Here is a 20698-nt window from a genome sequence, read left to right as displayed (position 1 = left end):
AAAGGAAAAAGTATGTCGTAAAAGTTTGTGTGCACTATCCTACAAAGGAGGAAACTCGCTTTGTTTGTCTTTACATGCACACACACATCATTTGTGGCAGTGTAGATACTCTTCTGTTGGCTTAAAAGTGTAGATCTTTTAAGCCAACAGAAACAAACTTAGCCAGGACAAATACACAGTCGCTGAGATGGTGAGTCGCTGAGATGGTGAGATTAGCTTTCTATAGTTAGTCTCCACCCACCACTCCCCCATAAATAAGTAATTTAAGTGACATTTTCACACCGCCGCAAAACCTTGCTGCTAATCGCCACAACACCTGATTTGGTGTGAATGCAGCCTTATGCTTAAACAAAGCCAGTTCAGAAGACGCGTTGTCCGATCAGGATGGAAATCCAAAGTGTTTATCCCTGAGCCCAAGCCATCAAAAACAGGAAGGAGACATAATGTTGTTTCAAAATAGGATTAATGCTGCACATTTTCAGATAGTCTCTCCTGGAAGGCTTCATTGTGTTGCACTTGGTTGTTCACACAAAATGTGACAGAAATAGTTGTGTAAGGATTAAAAAAAAAGAGAGAGAGCTTGAGAGAGAAGCTCAAATCACAGCTCCATTCTGTCCTCCACACAGCTGCCCAACCATAATGTGACTGTTAAGCATCCCACAATACTGCCTCAGCAAAAACGCTTCATGACACTGGCTGCATCATGCCACCCCAGTGTGTGGTTTTAGACAGCATGCCGGCTTTGTGGAAGCAAAAGGCATGACTTGTGAGACAACAGTCTCGCTGTCTAGTGTGACATACAACATATGCATAAGGCAGAGCTTTCTAAACATAATGCATGGTTTTGTAAAGATAACTGGATACAGCGCTGGAAGCAGGGCCTCTTGCATTTGTATAAAAAATGCTCAGTGGCACATGAAGCCAAAAAGTTCAACATGAGCAGTAAAATTTACCCACACTGTCTGGGCCGTAGAGCTCTCCTGAGATTTTAACCAGCTAACCAACTAACTTCTGATTTGGTGCTCCGCAAACTTGAATAAGAAAAAAATGATTAAATTGTGCAGGTCTCCTAGACTTTAGAAATGTTATCGGACTGAATGGATGAAATTCTGATGGCGAAATGAGTCGTTTTTCAGGGTTGTGATGCTCAAAAGTATGTTTTATTTATAGATGTCTCTTTTGCCTTGTAAATCTAAGGGGAAACATATTTCTGGGCCCCATGGCATGACGTGATGGTGTATTTTCACTGTTTGGCCACTACAAAAATTGACTTAAAAGCCGCACCTGCCACACTTCCTTGTGGCCTATAACAACGGCATAACATGGCAATAACAATCACTTTCATTTTTGTTATGTGGCAGTTGATCCCATCCTCTGCTCGTAGGGTAAGGAGCTCCTGGACCTCATTGTCTCCCTAATTTGCAGACATGAATTACTTTTCTTTTTCTTTGAGTGAGTTGCTAACTGCTGCTAGCTGCTTTTTGAATCACCCAGTGGTCGGTCAAACACATAACATGTCAAAACACCCGTCCCACACTGCAGGCGCACACTTTTGACACACACTTCCATTTGGCTCTGTTACTACCTCCGCTGCTGGCTCGAAGGCTGAACAACTCCTTCCCCCCATTCTGCAGTCATACCTTTAAACCAGAATGTTGAGACTAAATAAAGTCGTATTCCTGCCTTAACCGGCTGTGTTAAAGTGGCATCTTGGCCTCTTTTGTTCTGATTTTAAACATTCTTTTGAAACGTGTCTCTGCTGAGCCCCATAACTTTGTGGATGTGCAGTGCAAAATAGCTGGAGTGCCCCTTTAAATTAAATAATGGATCTTTTGGTAAAATACTGGTACCGGAGAATGTTTCTTCCCTCCGACTGTATGATTTAATCTGGACGGCTGGTTACAGATGCTGCGTCTTGTTCAAGTGTCCTCCAACAAGACACTAAACCCGCAGCAGCCCACACATCATGCATAACTATGGCGACGCCAAATCATTAAAATGTAAAGCCTTAAAATCCTCCACGGAGGTGGACAGTGTCACAGAGCTACTCATGAAAAGTTAACAGCAGCAGTCCCTGGTTGTCGTGCTTTTAGTTACCTCACCCATCCTCCCTCTCTGTTGTTACACCTACAGCCCGCAGGCTGAGGTGTGTATGTGTGTGAGGGGGGGCGGGAGGTGTGTGTGTGGGGGGGGTCAGGTTAGGGTTAAGGTTATGTAGATGCTGCCCCTAAGTGGCAGATGTAATTACTGCACACTGAACTGGCGTAACCCTCACAAGTGACATGTGTGTGCATGAATGTGTGGCAGCAATTCACACACACACACACACACACACTGTTCATGTGGGCTAATTGCTATGTGTAGCACAGAGTGTAAATAAGTCAGCAGTGGTTTTTATCACACTCTCCGTTTCCTCGTATTTCTCTTTCCCAGTCGCTCTCCTCGTTTCCATCTGTTTTTCTCTCTTTGCTCTCTCTCTCTTTTCCCCCTCTCTTTCGATTTCTCTCTCTTTCTCACTCCCTCCGTCTCTCTCTCACTCTTGTACTCATACCCAGCATGAATAAAGCAGCAAGCCAGGTTCATGGACATGAATATTTATGAGAGTTTATGCACGCGCTGCGATGCTTTAAAACAACAACAACAGCCTCCCCGATTGTGCTTGCCAAACCAGCGAGCTCTGGCTCGTGTGTGTGTGTGTGTGTGTGTGTGTGTGTGTGTGTGTGTGTAGCAGCAGGTGTAAACTAGAGAAAGCGATTCCTGCTGGGTGTCTGAAGACCGCTGGCTCTGGTTATTTGCATTCACTTCGCCACATCTCCCTCTTTCTGCGCCTCACATGTTCTCCGTTACTGTGTCGCACACACATGAGCACCTCTCATGTTTCGTGTTCACGCGTGTAGTCGCCTGCGTTCTCCATTCTTGATCTTTTTCTCTCTCTGAGTCAACCTGGCACCGTCTCCCTGCCTCGCTATCAGTGTGTGTGAGTGTGTATCTGGCTGGAGTGATGACGTACGTAACTGGCGTTGGCAGTTATCAGGGCAATCAGTCACATGGTTGTGACACATCTCTGTGTGTCCCGAGCAATTTGTTTGTGGTCAAGCATGAGTACACACACACAAGCGCCACAAGGTCCTGCAGCAACACAGGTCAGCAAGAGGATATTCAGAAGAGGGTGTTAAAGTCAGGCTGCACACACGCACACACACCTTTACACACATTTGCACAACTGCACGCACAGCAGCTCCATCCCGTCGGGTAGCAACAAAGCTGGCTGAGCAAACAGCGAGCTGCTTGTTCGTTATCTTCCCAGGGTGTTTGTTTACTGATCCACACAAGCTTTGCCTTGAGTCACAATGCGATGTGTCTACTTGTGTGTCTGTGTACATGTGTGTGTGCCTGCAACCTTGTTTCTTGGTGAGTGTTACCTCTGCATCCTCATTTATGTGCCGAATTTTACTATTCATACTTTTTTCGTTTGCCAACATCCTGAAAAACATCCTCGGTATGCCTAAGCTGCAAGGACAGTTGGGTTTGTCTCTCAAGGGCTCTCAAAGCACGACACGTGGCTTTGACAAAAAACATACACCTCCTTTTGTAGGGATCCACTTCCCGGCTGCCAGATAGAGTGTTACTCTGAGCCCTCAGCATTACTCCTGGTTTCTTGACAGGATTCTTTTCAACTGTCGCTGAAAATCTTCGTTTCTGGATTCAAGAGAAACAAATTCGGCAGCCAAAGTGTTTGAAGAAAGAATTAAGGAAAATAATTAAAATGTGATGTTTCAGTCGTCAGAACGTTCTCACTGAAAGTGCCATTTTATAGCTGTTCTGGAGATTTTAATTGTATCTTCCTGAGTTTACTTAGCTGTCAGGAAATTGTAGCTGTTCAAATATCAATTTTCCTTTTTTTGAAGGACTTTTCTTCCATGTTGGCTTAAAGGATGAGTGTGTTGAATTTAGTGGCATCTAGCGGTGAGGATTGCAGATCGCAACCAGATAGGCCTTCTCCCATGTGCCAAGCATGAACTCCCAGTTAGGATTCCTTCAGCGCTCAGGTGTCAAATTATTTACAGAGGTCTCTTCCTCTGTAAAACAAACAGACTCGGTGATTAAAATCTGTAATAATACTGAATAAGGCAGTTTCACGTAACAAATCAGTTGCCCCTTTTTACACAGAGACTGTGTTTTAGGATCGCTATGAATGCCTCTCTTTACACCATCTTTACGTTGTTACTCATAACGAAACAATGGCGCCAAAGCGTGCAGTTTTAGGTAGCATGCTGGCATTCTGGAAGCAAAGGGAGGCTTGATGGGACAATGAACACAACACCATCAAGCTCTTTTATGGCATTTAACATCCTTTTTTAAAGATTTCTTTTTGCTTTTCTTGCCTTTATTAGATAAAACAGTCATAAAGTTTTCTTATAAACAATAAGAACTGCATAAAATAGCAATCACAATCATTTACCATCCCTGTTATATTACGGTTGATCTCGCCCTCCTCTTTTACTAACTCCACTGCTGGTTTAAACTTGAGACCACTCTGTCCACCCATACCACTGTTGTACCTTTTATACAGAATCCTGAGGAGGAGTTTTGATGCGAACGGCTCACCTTGAACAGGTAGCGTAAAAGGGGCTAGTGTTGAAAACATGCTTGTTATTAGAGGTTGACAGATTATCGGCCTGGCCGATTATTGGGGCCGATATTTGACATTTCGATGATTATCTGTATGAGCTTTTTATTTTAATGTTGTTTTAATGTTTATGTTTAATGTTAATGTTAACGCTGATAAAATGGATTAATGAAAAAGTGCGCGTATTACACTCCACCAATACCAGGAAGGCAGCATGCAATACATGCAAAGAAAGTGTCAGCATGAGAGGATCTTTTACTTTGTAAAACCTCAGGGAGCTATTTTTATTCATTCATTTTTTATTTAAATTTTAAAGAGTTGCAGGGAAATTGCTGTATATGATGTTGAAAATTTCAGTTTTAATTTAGCATTTGGTAAAGGCATTTTTTAAAAAGTGTTGTGTTGGAGTTTATTATATTCCAAATTTTACATTTTGACAGAAATATTGTCATTTTTTATTGTAAATGCAAATCAGTCTCAGTCTCAAATATTGGTTAGCGGTTCCATTAAGCACTAATAATCGGTATCAGTCCTGAAAAAAAACACTATTGGTCAACCCCTTCTTATTGTATCATATTCCATTTCTGCCAGTATATCTCCCGAAATAAAACACACTAAAATTTTAAATGTTGAGACAGAAAGTAAGAAAAAAAAGTAAAACACAACAAACAAAACAGCATGAATTACAAATACTCTCATCTTGAAGAAAAACCCTGTGATTGATATCTGTGTTAACACTGCAGAATAAAAAAAACACATGAAAAACATGTCTTCATGAAATTTTGAACAAGTTTCAGTCCTTGATTTTCACTCCAAAGAGACCTTTTTGAAAAGTCCTTGAATTTGATGTTCAAGTACGTTTGGGAAAAACCTGATGCTGTTATTTTTAGCGCAGGTTGGGTTTTTTTTCTCCTCTCCGTGAGTGAGGGTGAGTGCAGTGGGTGGTGAAGGGGACGGGTTGCTCCCTGATAACCGTCTGTAATCTAGCGTGCGTCATTAACGTCGGGACCGCTGCGCCCGCCGCACATAATTACGGTTTCATTCCCCTCTGCTTCCCGAGCAGCGCAGGGGCCTCTGACACGGGAGGACTGTGATTAAAAACACCAGGCTCTTTAGCCGCTCTCCTCCTCCTCCTCCTTTTCCACATCCTGTCTCTTGCGCATTGAAATTCCTCAAATGCCTGCCTCTACACCTCACCTAAATTTTATCGGCGATTACTGCCTCCGTGCTTTCTTTCAAACCAAATTTCTGGAGTCTTTTTTATTTCTCCCCCACCCATAATGCTTGACACTCCCGCAAATCTCCTTTTCCGCTTAGCGTCCTTCAGGCGTCTGATTGCCCTTTTCCTTTCTCCCAGTGACACATTCGTGCCACACACACACACACACACACACACACACACACACACACACACACACATACACTTGAGATGACAACAGGCAGATCTCGACATGGTCGGTGATGTCACAGCTTCCCATCATGACAGACATTAATAGGGCTGAGCTTAATGTTTGCCTTTGGGTTTACGCTTTTACAGGCTCCGTTCAGCTGATCACATACAGCCAGCATACGTTACGCGGTGGAAACTTGGCTCTTATATTCAATAACCTCCCTTCCTTACACACACATACACACACACGAGATAAAATACCACCGGGGGGGCTCTCGTGATTTTCATTTGAATTGTTTAAAATGCCTGCGTTAGAGCTTGCACGCCTCGGGGTCTTTCTGGTGAGTAATTAATTTCCAGCATGTGGGGGTAGAGACCAGAGCTCGTGGGCCTGCCTGCTGGCTCCGACTGTGTGTGTGTGAGAGAGAGAGAAAGAGAGGGGAGGCTTTGCGCTGCTACTGCGTCCTCGCCTAAGGGGGGTTTGGAGGAGGAGGAGGAGGGAAGGGAGGAAAAACAGCACAGCGCAGAAAATCGATCCAGGGGCCGCGCTTCTCAGCCTCTTCCGGGCGCAAGAGTCCTCCTCTCCGGGGAATTAGATAACGGCTTGTAAAAGCTCTCCACCGCCAGGCTCCCCCCCCCTCTACTCGACTTTTAGCTGCTGCCGCATCTCTCTGTCTTCCTGCCTTCCTTGTCCACGAAATATTGAATTCATCCCCCGTTCACATTACGGCGTAAAAGTATTGGCTCCCCCGTTTAATTGGAATCCCCGTTTCTTCTCATAACTGTGGATATTATCAGCAGGTTAATATTTTATTAGGGTTTAATTGGCCTTTGTTGTTTGCCTCGGTGCACTGATCTTCCAGTTACGACTGTGTGTATGTGTGTGAGTGTTAATGTGAGCATTCAGTGGGTCACTTTTTCTCTCCTGCAGGTTTCCTTGGCTGAGGAGATCAAGCCGTTGAAGTGGTATCCCTCCGTTTACCTGCTGGTGTCCATCTTTCCCCTCATCAACAGGTAACACACACTGATCATACACCATATTCTGACAAGTTGATCTTACTTAAAATAATCTTGCAAACAGATAGAGTTCAAAAAGTAAAGTAAATATAGAAATAAATCTTAAATTATCGTTACTTTTTATGTAAATGTTAAGTTAACTTAAAATTTAACTGGATTTAAGGTGTTGCAACTTAAAAATAACAAGTGAAATGTCCTTGTTCTTTAAAAGTCTTAGTAACTTCAGTAAATCAAGTTAGTTTGACTGAATGTGATTATCACTTGAGATGGTATGAGATGGTAAATTGTTAAAACGGGCTGCACTTGAGTAGCACTTTTCTAGTCTTCCAACCACTCAAATCGCTTTACATGACATGTCACATTCACACATTCACACACATTCTCACACTGGTGGCCGAGGCTACCGTACATGGTGCCACCTGCCGCTCAGTAACCAAACACACGCTGTCACACTCCGGTGGCGCTGCATCAGGAGCAATTTAGGATTCAGTATCTTCCCTAATGATACTTTGACATCTCGATTGGGCGAGTCGGGGATCGAACCGCCAACCTTCCTCTTAGAGGATGACCCGCTCTACCTCTGAGTCACAGCTGCAAGTTCACATTTGTTTAAGAAAAAACAAATGTGATTGACTAATTTGCAACCAGCAGAATACAAACATATGGCACAGTAAACGACTGAAGTTGCTAAAATTTAGAAAAACTGATTTAATTCAGGGGCACCCAAAGTAGGAGCCAGATTAGATCATGTGAAAATATCTGGGGGCCAACTGCTTCTCGCATCAGATGGGTTATTTATTTTTCTAAATCACATACAAAGGATGCAAACACAACTTTTTCATCTTTAAGTGAAAAAAAACTTTCCACTACTCCCAAAAGCGGCGGCCCTTTACCGACAACTTTATGCTGCTTTGCCGTGGAGATGCGTGCTATTGAATGCATGTCTACGAACTGTTTAGGGGTCCTGCCAGCGAGAATGAACGAAAATAAATGCAAAGTGACCTTACTTGATTAACGGATATTGTGCTAATTGTGTGTATATTGTGCGCATATTTTGAAAAAGAAGCCAAGGGCCGCTTGAATTTGGTCTTGGCACCCGGGCCAGACTTTGGACATGACTGATTTAATTAAACTCGTCATTCTTAAGTTGCAACAACTTCACAAAATTAAGTGAATATAAGAAAATTTCACGTAAACGTAACAATTAGATTTAAAGCAGGGCTGTCAGCCTCATCATGTTGATCATAAGTTTCGTAATTAATGTATTTTAAGAGGCTGGTATCATGAAACTAAAAGACCTCCAGTGGTGCCAACTATGTCATGCTGGCTTCTCAGTCAGGGGGCTAAATAATGCTGCAAAGTTAGGCTCAATTTTGGTGATTTAAAAATATCACAACCATTTCACAGGGGTCCCTTGACCTCTGGCCTCAAGATATCTGAATGAAAATGGGTTGTGTGTGTGTACCCATGAGTCTCCCCTTCACAGACACGCCCACTTCATGCTCCTCTTGTACATTTTTTGCTGTTATTTGATTCCTAATCAACACAATCTGGTAAGAATTGTTTCACCTTGTCAATATGGACTTCATAACCGTTTTGAAATGCAAAATAATGGAATTAAAAAACATGTGATTAGAAATGTAATTAATCGCAATTACAAAAATTAATAGTTTCACAGGTCTGATAAAAAGTAAATTAAGACTACTTACGTTTTTCAAGGCAACTGGTTTCTTAGATTTTTCAACTTGTCAGATTTAGCAGTGTACAGCACATAAACTCTGTTGTTTTATTTGCATGTTCACTTTGCTATCTTATCTCTTCTCACCCCCTTCCTCACCCTCCTCACCACTCTGCCTCCCCATCTCTTATCTGAACTCTCAGAAAGCTTCGCTCTGTGTGTGTGTGTGTGTGTGTGTGTGTGTGTGTGTGTGTGTGTGTGTATGTGTGTTGGGAGGCATCGAGCATTTTATTGGCTTTTTTAAAACCAGGGCTTCATCGGCTGAGGGTTGGTGGGAGGAGGCGGGTGGTCCAGTAAATGATAACCCCAGTGCTGTTATTACTCCTGAACTCCCTTCCTCCCTCTCTCTCTCTCTCTCTCTTTTTTTCTCTCTCCTTTCATTTGCTACCGCGTCTCCCTCCCTCCCTCCCCGGTGTGATTGACAGGTCAGGGTTACTAAGTGATTAGCTGCAGCGGCTCTGCTTGTCGCCACGGCGATGTAGGCGGAGACACAGGTCAATTACAGGGTCAACGTCTCTCAAAGGCTCCGCTTAAACACCGCCCATCCCCCCTCACCTCGCCCTCTTCACCCTCCTCCTCCCTCACCTCTCCATCCATTCCCCTCCTCCCCTCCTGTGCCCCAACTGTCGGCTGATGAAGATGACAAACCCCGTAATGTCACTTTCCCCTTCCTCGCTTCCTCTTTTTTTTACGCACAAAAACGTCTTTTTTAATAGCTCCTTTTTTATCCTCACACTTCCTCGCTCTGTCTTTCTCCTTCTGTGTTTTTATGTCACCGCCTCCTCCTCCTCCTCCACCACCGCCACCACTTTTCCTCTCCTCTGCCACACAAAGCCCCCTCTCTCTCCTTCTCTTGAGCAAACACGCGCTCGCTCAGCTCCGCGCCGCTCTGCCTTTCTCCAGAGAGCGCACGAGGAGAAAACGGGAATGAATTGCTCTCTCGTCGTCGTCCTCCACCACCACCACCTCCTCCTCCTCCTCCTCCTCCACCTCCCCCGTATATATCTCCGGCTCCTATTAATTTGTTAGACTCCCCTCCCCTCCTTCCCCTACTCACTCACCTCCCTCCCCCCTGGCTCATATCCTCCTCCGCCTCTCTCTCCATCTCTCCCTCCTTCCTTTTCCCTCCCCTCCGCTGAGTGCTGGAGTGTGTAAAGTGTTTGTCACGGTGCCGTGCTGATGTCGCTGTGCTCTGCCGTGCGGAAGCGCACAGCAGACAGCCTCAGTGTGTGCGTGTGTGTGTGTGTGTGTGTGTGTGTGTGTGTGTGTGTGTAGGCGGGTGGTTGGTTTCGTGTCAAGGCGAATGTGCTGTCGCTGCTTGTTGCCGCGTGTGCGCTTGTTTTGTCCGCCCCGACTTGAGTGTGTGCGCTTTTCTCTTTGCGCCTCTGTTTGTGAGTTTGTGTGTTTGTGTGTGCGGGTTTTTTTTTATTTTTGTGTGTGTGCATGCCTAGCGTGTGTGTGTGTCTGAGTGGGGGATTATTTCTATCTGAGCTCCAAAGCCTCCTAAACAGGGCTTAGAGAGACGGCCCAGGGCAGCAGCTAAAGCCGTTGGGTAGAGCTCCCTCTCCCTCTTTCTCTCCCCTCTACACCCCCCCCTCTCTCTCTCTCTGCCATTTCTCCCTGCCCTGATCCATTGCGTTAATACACAGACACTCCCACACACAAACACACTCTTGTTTTTGGCCCTCATCTGTTAGCGCACACACACAGGAGCGCGCACACGCAGACAGTCACACGCCACACACAATTTTAATCTGTTCCAAATGCACACTGGTAAATGTGTTAATTCGACACCAGCTGTTGCGAATTGAAATGGGAAAGCGTTCCTACTTTTTACGCGCGCACACATACACACACACACACACACACACACACACACACACACACACACACACACACACACAAACACGCACAGACGAGTCATTATACATCACTTCACCGTACACGTCTCTCTCTCTCTCTCATTCTCTTGCCCTCATTTGGCAACACAAAAGTAGCCCCAGACACTCACACCTTCGCACTTATTCCTCCTCCTTCTCCTCCTTCTCTCTTTGTCCTTCTTTTCCCTCCCTCTCCGCCACTTCTCTATCTCTCGCGGCTCCCCGTGTGTGTGTGTGGAAGCACTGCCCGGGCAGAGTTTTCACAGTCTGCTTCTCACATCGCCTCCCCTGTGTGCTTTATGGTGTGGGTGTGTGTTTGTTTACAAGGCTTGTCTCGATTCCTACTGTGCGCGCTTGTACGCCTGTTTGCATAAATAAGCCCTCTCCTCGGAACCGAGCTGCCGATTTCTGCGGCACGTCGTGGCTAGATACGCAAGTGCTCCTCCTGGACAGCGTCTTTCAGGAGGACTTTTCGCTGTCCTTAAACACCCCCCTTTTGACGCCAAACGGGAAGAAACTGGCACCCCTATATAGTGTCTACAACCCCTCTTTTTTATCTAAAATCTCTAAAGCAAGGCGCATGGCAGGAGAGCTAGTTGCCTTGGAGCAATCAGGGGTTACGTGCCCTGCAGAGGGGTGCTTCAGCATGGACGGATTGGCCCTGGCGGCAGGGCTTGAACCGGTGATGTGTCTATAACCTTGAGTTCACCCTGTCGCTCCAGGAGGCGGCTCGCATCCTCCTAGTTATTCTTGGTTTCCCTCGATGCTGCGTGTGGGTTTTGTGGTGTGTATAGGCCTATACGTGCTTGCAGGGGATTTTTTGTATGGGCTCCCTACAGCGCATAAGCCCCCCCGCCTTTCTCTGGAGGAGATCTGATTTCCCTGCTCCAGGCGAGCAGCGAGAACAAGACGGCGTGTGCGCGCGTCTGTGTGTGTGCTACAGTGCGTTGTCTGCGCCTTTTGTGTGTGCGAGCCCGCACGCGCAGCCCGGGCCAGGCAGACCTTCCCCATCTCCGTTCTGCGCTTTGAAAAACGAGGGAGGAAATCTCAGAGCAGCAGTTATTATTCATCCCTCAAAGCAAACGGGGAGGAGGCGGAGGAGGAGGAGGAGGGAGGGAGGGATGGATGGAGGGAGGAAGAAAGAGAGAGCCAAACGGGAGGGATGAAGAGGGGGCTGGGGGGGATACATTAACTCTTATCTCACTGTATTTGGCATTCTGCATCCCAGGATGCGCTCGCTCTGTCTCTCTCTCTCTCTCTCCCTCTCTCTTCTGCTTTCTCTTTCCTCTCTACACTCCCTTCCTTCCGCTCTTCGCCTCTACGCCTCTCGGAATATCTCGCATTCAGCGCGCAGGGGTGTGTGTTTGTGCCTCGGCGTGTGTAGGCTGGTGTGTGGTTTGTACTGTATACCCTAATATCTTTTGTGGTGTATTTTGTTTACTTGAACCAGCGAGCTCCTCAGATGCTGAAAGGCAGTATGCAAGGTTCCAACTCTCATCTTTATTTGTCTGCAAGCCTTTTTTTATTTATCTATCTCCTCACATTCAATTTACTGTGTTTACTAAAATAAGTTCAGAGCTTGATATAGCTTGCAGGTATTTGATTTGGAGGCAAAACTGTCATTTCTTTTCCTTTTTTCTGATGCTTTGATCTCTGATCTCTGTAGGAGTGATTCTCCAGGTTTCCATGACTGGGCTCCAGTGGGGCACCACCAAAGTCAGGATTAGTGAAATTTTAGTATAGTTTCGTACACTAGCCCATTAAAGGTCCAGTGTGTAGGATTCAGGGGATATATTGACATAATATAATGTACGATATGATATAATATAATATAATATCTGCCCTTTTTATCAATCTTTTCTAAAAAGAAAAACCAAAAAAAGCAACTATAAAACCAATCAAGTCTTTGTCTTCTTTGTGCATCAAGCACTGTGATTGAGGGCCCGCATCTGTGCAGTAGTGATATCCGCGCTGGGGGAGTTCCCGCCAAAACACTCCAACCAGTCACGACCAGTCGTGAGCAGCCCCACTGAATGCGAGCGCACGCATTGGCTGTCACGGCTGTCAATCATGCCAGAAAAGCCCCCTTTTGTATAATATTATCACTCATTAAAACCGAACTTGTCATAAAAACAAATATCAGGGTGATGTGAACTACGTTCAGTGACAGAAACCGTTTTGGGGAAAAATTTATTTGGCCTGTACTTTGAGATTTTAGTTTGGCCTATGTCCATTCACTAATATGGAGGGGCGGGCTTTATGACCTATGCTGCAGTCAGACACCAGGGGGCGATCGAGATTTTGGGGGAGCTGTCATGTTGTACATCTGCATGTACAGTCTATAATCATGAGCTTTGGCTTAACGTCATTGACGATGTACTCGCACAGTTTGAGTTGGAATTAACTACATTTCATAAAACGTGCAGTGTATGTCCAGTTTAACACGCTGTTAAAACGTCAAAACTGTCCTGTTCATGGTCCCGTCCTGCTGGCTGTCCTGTTAATACAGAGATTGCTTACGTGCTGTTAATACCATCCGTGGCAGCTTAAAGGCGAGACCACTCTGTCACTCAATTCTGCGATTCTGCTTTATGTACAGAATGGTGAGGCGGCATAATGGCGTGATATAAAGTGGCTACTGATTTTTAACGTGAAACTACTTTTTTAGTCTTTTTTACTGTTTTACCCACCTGTTCCATTTGTTTTGGAGAGGGAGAGACCTCTGCAGATAGTTTGGCTCCTGGTAAAAACCTCTAACAATAAACACTGAAAAAATTCTAACCAGGAGCAGTTTCAGCTGATTGCAATCTGCAGTTCTTACCTTTAGTTGTCACTAAATTCCCCTAAATCTTACACACTGCTCCTTTGAGAAAGCACATAGAATGACTGTTCTTATTGTCTGTTTTGTTGTTCAGATTATTTTTGACATTTTCTTTACACAAAGAAAACAGAACTCCTCGAAATCAAAGAAGTCTGCGGTGTAAGGTGTCATGCTCTTTGAACACCCTGATTGTCTGTGTGATAGCTTATCCACATGTGGCCATGTGGCCTAGATAAATTTGGGTGGATGTATGACCATGCCTACCGTGTGTGCCGGTGTGTGTGTGTGTGTGTGTGTGTGTGTGTGTGTGTGTGTGTGTGCATTTGTGCTTCTGCGTCTCGGGCAGTGATCGGTGTGTAACTGGAGACAGAGAGCCCCGTAGCCATTCGTCTCCCGCTGAGCAGCAGCGACACTCCGCTATTCATCCCCATTTAGCGAGACAGAGAGCTGGCCTACAGGGCTGTGTGAAGTGCAAACACACACACAGGGCGGGCAGCCACGTCGAGGCTGGACACACACACGCACCAAGGCTTGGGGTTTAATATCGCTGTGGATATATATACGCACGTTTATATGCGTCTAAAGCAATATGCAGACATAAAATACTCATATTTAAACTGACATGGGATACAGGCATATATACATACCCACAGACCAACATATATTCACATACAGGCAAATAAAGTGTAAACAAGTCCCTGCATACCTACATATAAGCTTTGCAGATGCATATACTCTTATACAGACATGCAAACTACATACAGGCACATATAGACATGCATATGGTATGCACACGCAAATGCGAAAGAAGATACTAGATAACGTCCCTCACACACACTTAGGCATGTGCATGTATTCACAGGCGCATGCATTCACAAACGCATGCACGCACACACACGCACATACACACAACCCTACTCCCCCTCCCTCCGCTCTTTCAGGCACGTCTTTAAATATTCATCACTCTGGCTGCTCTGAGAGTGCCGTAAACGCTGCCTCACACTCCAGGGAATCGCTAAAGCCTACTCTATCATCTGCTCTCCCTTCTCTCTCTCTCTCTCTCTCTCTCTCTCTCTCTCTCTCTCCCGCTCCGTCACACACACAAACACTTCTGGCCACAGCCACTCACGAGCATAAACTCACGTGCACCGACACTCGGAGGCACAGTCAGTGGCATCGCTGGACACGCAGACACACACCGCTACATGAATCAGGCGCAAGGAAACACATGCGCAGCAATGGACAATGAACTGATTTTGTGTGTGTGTGTGTGTGTGTGTGTGTGTGTGTGTGTGTGTGTGTGTGTGTGTGTGTGTGTGTGTGTGTGTGTGTGTGTGTGTGTGTGTGTGTGTGTGTGAGTGTTTACTGGCTGCTTCCAGCACAGAGGGTTGAGTGGTGTTGTGTTCCAGGAAACAGGATGTCTCTTTGTTTGGGTTTTATTCTGTTGGTGAACGTTAGCCGCTTCGGTCCCCAAGGTCTGTGTGTGCCTCTTTGTCTGTTAGTGTTTGTGTGTGCGCCTGTGCAGGTGTGCGTGCGTGCATGCATGCGTCCACATATTTATGCACAACATGCATGCCTGTTTGTGTGTCTCAGCCATTCCAGAAATATTTGCTCGCACCGAGGGGCGACACATAATGTGTGCATGTGTGCGTCCTTGGGTGTGTGTGTACTGGGAGTCATACTCGTAGCTGTGACAGTAATCCTCATGTTGACCCTTTGATCAATGTAGATCCCTCACATGTCCATACAGAGCACAACATATTCCTAAAGATAGCTCACAAGCATGACAGTTTTATGCGCATTTAAGTGGCTGATGATCACATGCTGTCACTGGACAATGAAAGGCCTGTCCTCTGTCTTTACTGTCTTCAAGGCCGCCACACATGCACAAGAGACAAGTAACAACCAACAAAAACTTTTTAACCAGTGCTTCAACAGGTCAGGTTTTTTCCCAGTTGTCAAGCATTTACTTCTTAAAAAATGCTGTTATTTATAACATTGCTGCTGGAAGTTGTTGAGAGTTAAACTGCAAAGATCTGATCTGATCATGATTTGAACGATTTGGATTCAATAAACGGTTTTTACTTGGTTCAAATTTGATAATAGGCTATCAAGCCCCAAAGCATCATGAAGCATAATTAGGTTTTAATGAACTGTGGCAATTTCTAGTTATTGTTTCCTGGTGTCTGTTTTTCAGTTTGGTGTAAAAAAAAAAAAAAAAAATCTGTTTTCCTAATTGAACCTAAATTTAATTTTGGGGGCATTAAAATCATCTTGAAGGAACAGCATCTAAGATTTAGGGAGATTTAGTGGCGTCTGGCAGTGAGGATTGCAGATTGCAACCAGCTGAAGTTTCTCCTCATTAGAATTCCTTCAGTGTTCATTGTTCAGGAGGTTTTTACCGGGAGCTGAATTCTCCACAGAGATCTCTTTCTTTTCCAAAACAAATGGACCAGTTGATTTAAACTGGTAAAACACTCTTTCTACATTGCAAATCAGTGTACCCCCTACATCATTTTGCATGTTGCAGATGGGCCTCTTGCCCAGCACTTGCTAATATATGCTCGCCTTTTTTTCTCTGAGAACTTAATTAATGCTCACCTTATTTAAGATCCAGACATTCAGGAGGTTTTTACTATGACCCGAATTATCTGCAGACGTCTCCTCCCCTCCAAAACAAATGGACCCGCTGGTTAAAACCGGTAAAAACTCTCAATAAAGTGGTTTCACTCCGACGCTGATTGACAGTCATAGATGTGCCAGGAGCTTCTGCTAATGTGTGCTGACCTTTTTTCTGTGATGACTTAAGATCCAGATATTCAGGAGTTATTTTTTACTGGGAGCAGAATTATCTGCAGAGGTCTCTTCATCTCCAAAACAAACTGGCCAGGTGATTATAATGGGTAAAAAATACTGATAAAAAGCAGAGGCTGTTTGGCTCATCATGGACGGGCCTTTAACTATGGTTACTAACGTGAAAAAGTGAATGTCTTTATCTAGAGCCAGTGTTTGGTTTGTCCCTCCTGGCTACTGTAATAACATAGCGGTGCCACATTGCGATCTCCGCAGACAAGGACCCTCTGCCTATGTAGATGTAAAGAGCTCATTCTAAAGTAAAGAAAACATGACAGCTCGTATTTTTAGGTGATAATACATGACAGAAAACACACTTCTTGTATTTCATTTAATTTTTGTCAATATATCACCCTGAATCCTACACACTGGACCTTTTAATAAGACAAAAAGCTCTTTAAAAACGTAACACTTTGCAGTATTACCACAGGTGGTCATACATTAGAGGTCGACAGATTTTTGGCCTTATTGGCTTATTATTGGGACCAATATTTGGCACTTTGCAGATTGTATCAGCTTGTTATTTTAATGATCACTGATGAAATTAATTTATGAAAGTGTGCAGATTACACTTAACCATCACCAGGGAACACAGTCTGCAATACATGGTTTCAGCATGAGAGCAACTTTTACTTTGTAAAACCTCAGGGAGATATTTTTAGTTTAAATGTTCACTGAACTTTACAAAAAAAGTTGCAAGGAACTTGCTTAGTATGATGTTGAAAGTTTCCATTTTGATTAAACATTTGCTAAAGGCATTTAAACAAAGTTTTGTTTTGGAGTTTGTTATATTCCAAATGTTAAATTTAGACAGAAATATTTTCATTTTTATTGTAAATGCATATCGGTTCCAAATATCAGTTATCTGTCTCATTAAGTACTAATAATTGGTATCTGCCTTGAAAAAACAATATCGGTCGACCCCTATCATACATGTTTTTTTAAGTCAAGTATATAATCCATCAGCTGCCGTGATTTACTCTCAGAAATTAAGTATATCATCACAACATCTCGGCTTCAATAAGTTCCCCACGCCCGCGTCATATCTGGATGCAGCCAAACATTAAGAGAGTAAAAAAAATGTCTCATTGAATCTTATTATGACTTTGCAGAGTCAAGGGATTAAGCTCGTTTTGGCAGAATGATCCCTTTTAGTCAGAGAAAAGTTCAGATTTGCTGTCAGCAGCGGCACCGCGGGCAGCACTAGGGCCTTGTTTTGGCACTGCGAAGCATGTGATTCGTCTGGAGGAAGAAGGAGAAAAAAAAGTCAGGCAGTGAGTCGGAGAGAGAAAGATCGGGGTCAGGATGACTTCTCTGTCTGGTCCGCTCTTGGGAGGGCGTCCTCGTCCAAGCTGTTAGAGCACGCCTCAGCTCGGAGGATGCTCGGCACAACAATTAGAGGCGGACAAAAAAAAGGCGATGGGAAGGAAACTGATGGCTGGAAAGTGGTGCAGACTGGCAGGGTGGGATATTGGAGGAGAGGCGGTGGATGAAGGGTTTTGCACTGAATCTGGAGGGTGAGAGAGAGAGACGGGTTCAAAGAGTGACTGACAGCATGAAAGATGTCAGGTCTGAATAAGTGAGCAAGGCGCGGAGACGCAGCGCGCGTGCTAATGATTGACTTGATGCTTACAGGTGGCTCCGACTGAAAGCTGCGTATGTCCGCCTGCATGAGCGTGCAAGCGTGTTTATTGTTGTTGACCGTGTGCTCCTGAGTCATACAGTATACACAATATCATCCCTGTTGTCCAACACCAGTCAGCCGGCTGCGAAGCTCACTCGACTGCGCCGCACACACACAAACCCCCGACAAACACACACACACAGCGGCTCAGCCAGGCATCGCCCGCAGCCACACTCTCCTTCCCACCACTGCCTCCCTCATTCATCTTTCATTAGCCCGGCTCACACAGGAGAAACAGCTCCCTCCTCCCTCCTCCTCTCTCCATCTCTCCCTTCTCTATCTACCCCCCCCCCCCTTATCTTGGTTTCTCTCGCACGTAATCTCTTTTGTTTGTCTCGCTCATGTCTTGCAATCTGTCTTTTTGGATATCTCTCCTCCTCTTCCTCGCTCTGTGCCTTCTCTGCTTTTTAGTCTTTTTCATTCAGCCTCACTCCTCCTCCTCCTCCTCCTCCTCCTCCTCCTTCTCCATCGCTCTCGGCCCTTGTTCCCCTTCGCAGCCTCACTCTTGCACATTCTCACCTCTTTATCATGTTCTCCTTTCCTCTTCCACTCTCCCTCTCTCTCCTTCCTGTGCGGTGCTGTTTTCTCTGACACTCATCTCCCTCCCCTCCCTCCCCCTCTTCCTGTCTCTCTCTTTCTCTCTCCCTCGCCTGCTCTTTCTTTCTTCCTTTCATTTCGCTCTCCGTCTCTCCCTCGATGGAGGGGAAAGGCTCTTCGCCTCTAATTGCGGCTGTTCCGTTGCCATGGCGCGTGTTGCTCGGCGCTGCGAGGTTCTGTGTGTGTGTGTGTGTGTGTGTGTGTGTGTGTGTGTGTGTGTGTGTGTGTGTGTGTGTGTGTGTGTGTGTGTGTGTGTGTGTGTGTGTGTGTGGCAGGCAGATGATTGCTTGCTGCCAGCTCTCGTTTCCCGGACGCCGATCGCATTTCTTTGCGGCAGCAGGAGGAAAAAAAAATGAGACGCCAGAAATAGCCCCCCTTCACACAGACCCACTCACTCTCACCGCTGCGCTGTCAGAGAAATACACACACACACACACACACGCACACATACACGCACGCACGCACACACACACACACACACACACACACACACACACACACACACACACACACACAAACACACATCTACTGCATTTCCTCTCCACCTCACATCCTCGATGCATATGACCTGGGTTATGCTGTATGCACACACCTCTGCACACATGCACGCAGACAGTGATGTGTGTGTTTATGCATGTCCGCATGTGTCCAACTTCCTGCAAGCACATGTATGTGTGTGTGTGTGTGTGTGTGTGTGTGTGTGTGTGTTTCCTGCGTCTCCAAGGAGGTTGTGTGGGGACTCCTGATTTATTTCACCTTTAATGGGAAGTGAAATGAATGTGAGCAGCAGCTGGTCTGGTCCTCGGAGATACAGCAGTAGGCTAACCCAGAAAATAGGCAGCGTCGCTCTGAAATGGTCCTTACTCCGACAAGTGCCAGGACACGCCGCTCTACGCTCCACTAGCCACACTGTTGGTTTTATTTTAAGCTGCATTTAGGCATTTAGTTGACACTATTACCCAGAATGACTTGCAACAGGTAGGCCCCCATTCATTACAAGTTGGTCTCTAACCTTCGGCCAACTGGACTTGAGGTCTCTTTCTTGTCACAACTTCTCAAACAGCAGTTGGGAGGTAAATGGAGACAGATTAGTAGCAAATAAACCTTGTGCTGCAAAAGAGGATAAGAGAGGATTATATCCAGATTTGTGGACGAATCTCCATAATCATCTTCTGTGCTTTTCACCTGCAGTTCTCCCTGGGTTTTAAAGGGAAGTAAAAAAGATCATAATGATGTGCCTGCTCGGTTTGACAAAGTAAAAGTGCCTCTAACCTGTAATTTTTGAAGGACTGGGCAAGAAAGCAAAAATTAAGCAGAACTGAAGCCGTCCAAAGTAATGTCGATGTGTTCGGTCAGTTCATTCAGACAGGCTGTCAAAGGGCAGTGCTTTCTCCTGTGTACATGGACTGGAGCATGTAACCTTTAAATTTACTTGCACCAAAATATTTTTACCTGCACCAAATTCATTTTACTACACAGTTTGATTATTCTGTCTATCTTTATCCACCCCTCTGCCACAGCAGGGGTTGGATACGACCGAATTTACAGTAATGTACAGTGAAACAGCTTCAGATATGGGAATATTTTGAGCAGCATCTCAAACCCCTTTAACAATGCCTGTTCAAGGCTGTAATATCCCTCCATTATGCCGCCTCACCAAACTGTATCTAAGGTATGATTATGGAATGGAGGTACAGAGTTGTCTGACCTTTAAGCCAGCAAGGACGGAAGTAGCAGCGCCAAATCGACTAGGGCTTTCTCTCGATATTCAAAGACTTGAATCATTAGTCAGATTGTTAGTCGAATGAGATTGCTTCAAGTCAAGCAGTCATTTTTTTCTTTGCAGTGTACATTTGGTCCCCTGATTTTGCTGCGGAGTGAGTGCTCTTGACTGTCAAGCTATTCTTTGCAGCTGTGGAAATGCAGGCAGTGGCACAGAGGGAGAGAGAAACTGCACCATAATGTGAAAAAATGATGAATATTTTACTTAAAGCAAGTTAATATGATACAATCTCTCGCTTTTGTGTAATATCTAGTATCTGCAAAAAGTGTTGTACATTTGTGATCCGTCATTGGCACAGTTAGCCT

General features: G+C 45.1%; 1 protein-coding gene across 4 annotated transcripts in view; it reads left to right on the top strand.

Moving 5' to 3' along the window:
* Positions 1 to 20698, top strand: part of LOC121949162 (cyclic AMP receptor-like protein A) — a 76637-nt gene that overhangs the window by 34993 nt on the left and 20946 nt on the right. For all 4 annotated transcript variants that reach the window (XR_015777674.1, XR_015777673.1, XM_088083430.1 and 1 more), the window contains exon 11: positions 6952 to 7034. Coding sequence is in view for 2 of the 4 variants with exons in the window: in XM_088083430.1 (XP_087939556.1) it covers positions 6952 to 7034 (83 nt within the window). In the remaining 2 variants the exon portion in view is untranslated. The remainder of the gene's footprint in view (positions 1 to 6951; positions 7035 to 20698) is intronic.

The sequence above is a fragment of the Plectropomus leopardus genome, chromosome 10, assembly GCF_026936395.1.
Source record: "Plectropomus leopardus strain MGB_pleo_1.0 chromosome 10, ASM2693639v1, whole genome shotgun sequence".
Lineage (NCBI taxonomy): Eukaryota > Metazoa > Chordata > Actinopteri > Perciformes > Serranidae > Plectropomus > Plectropomus leopardus.
This window is presented reverse-complemented; position numbering and strand designations above follow the sequence as displayed.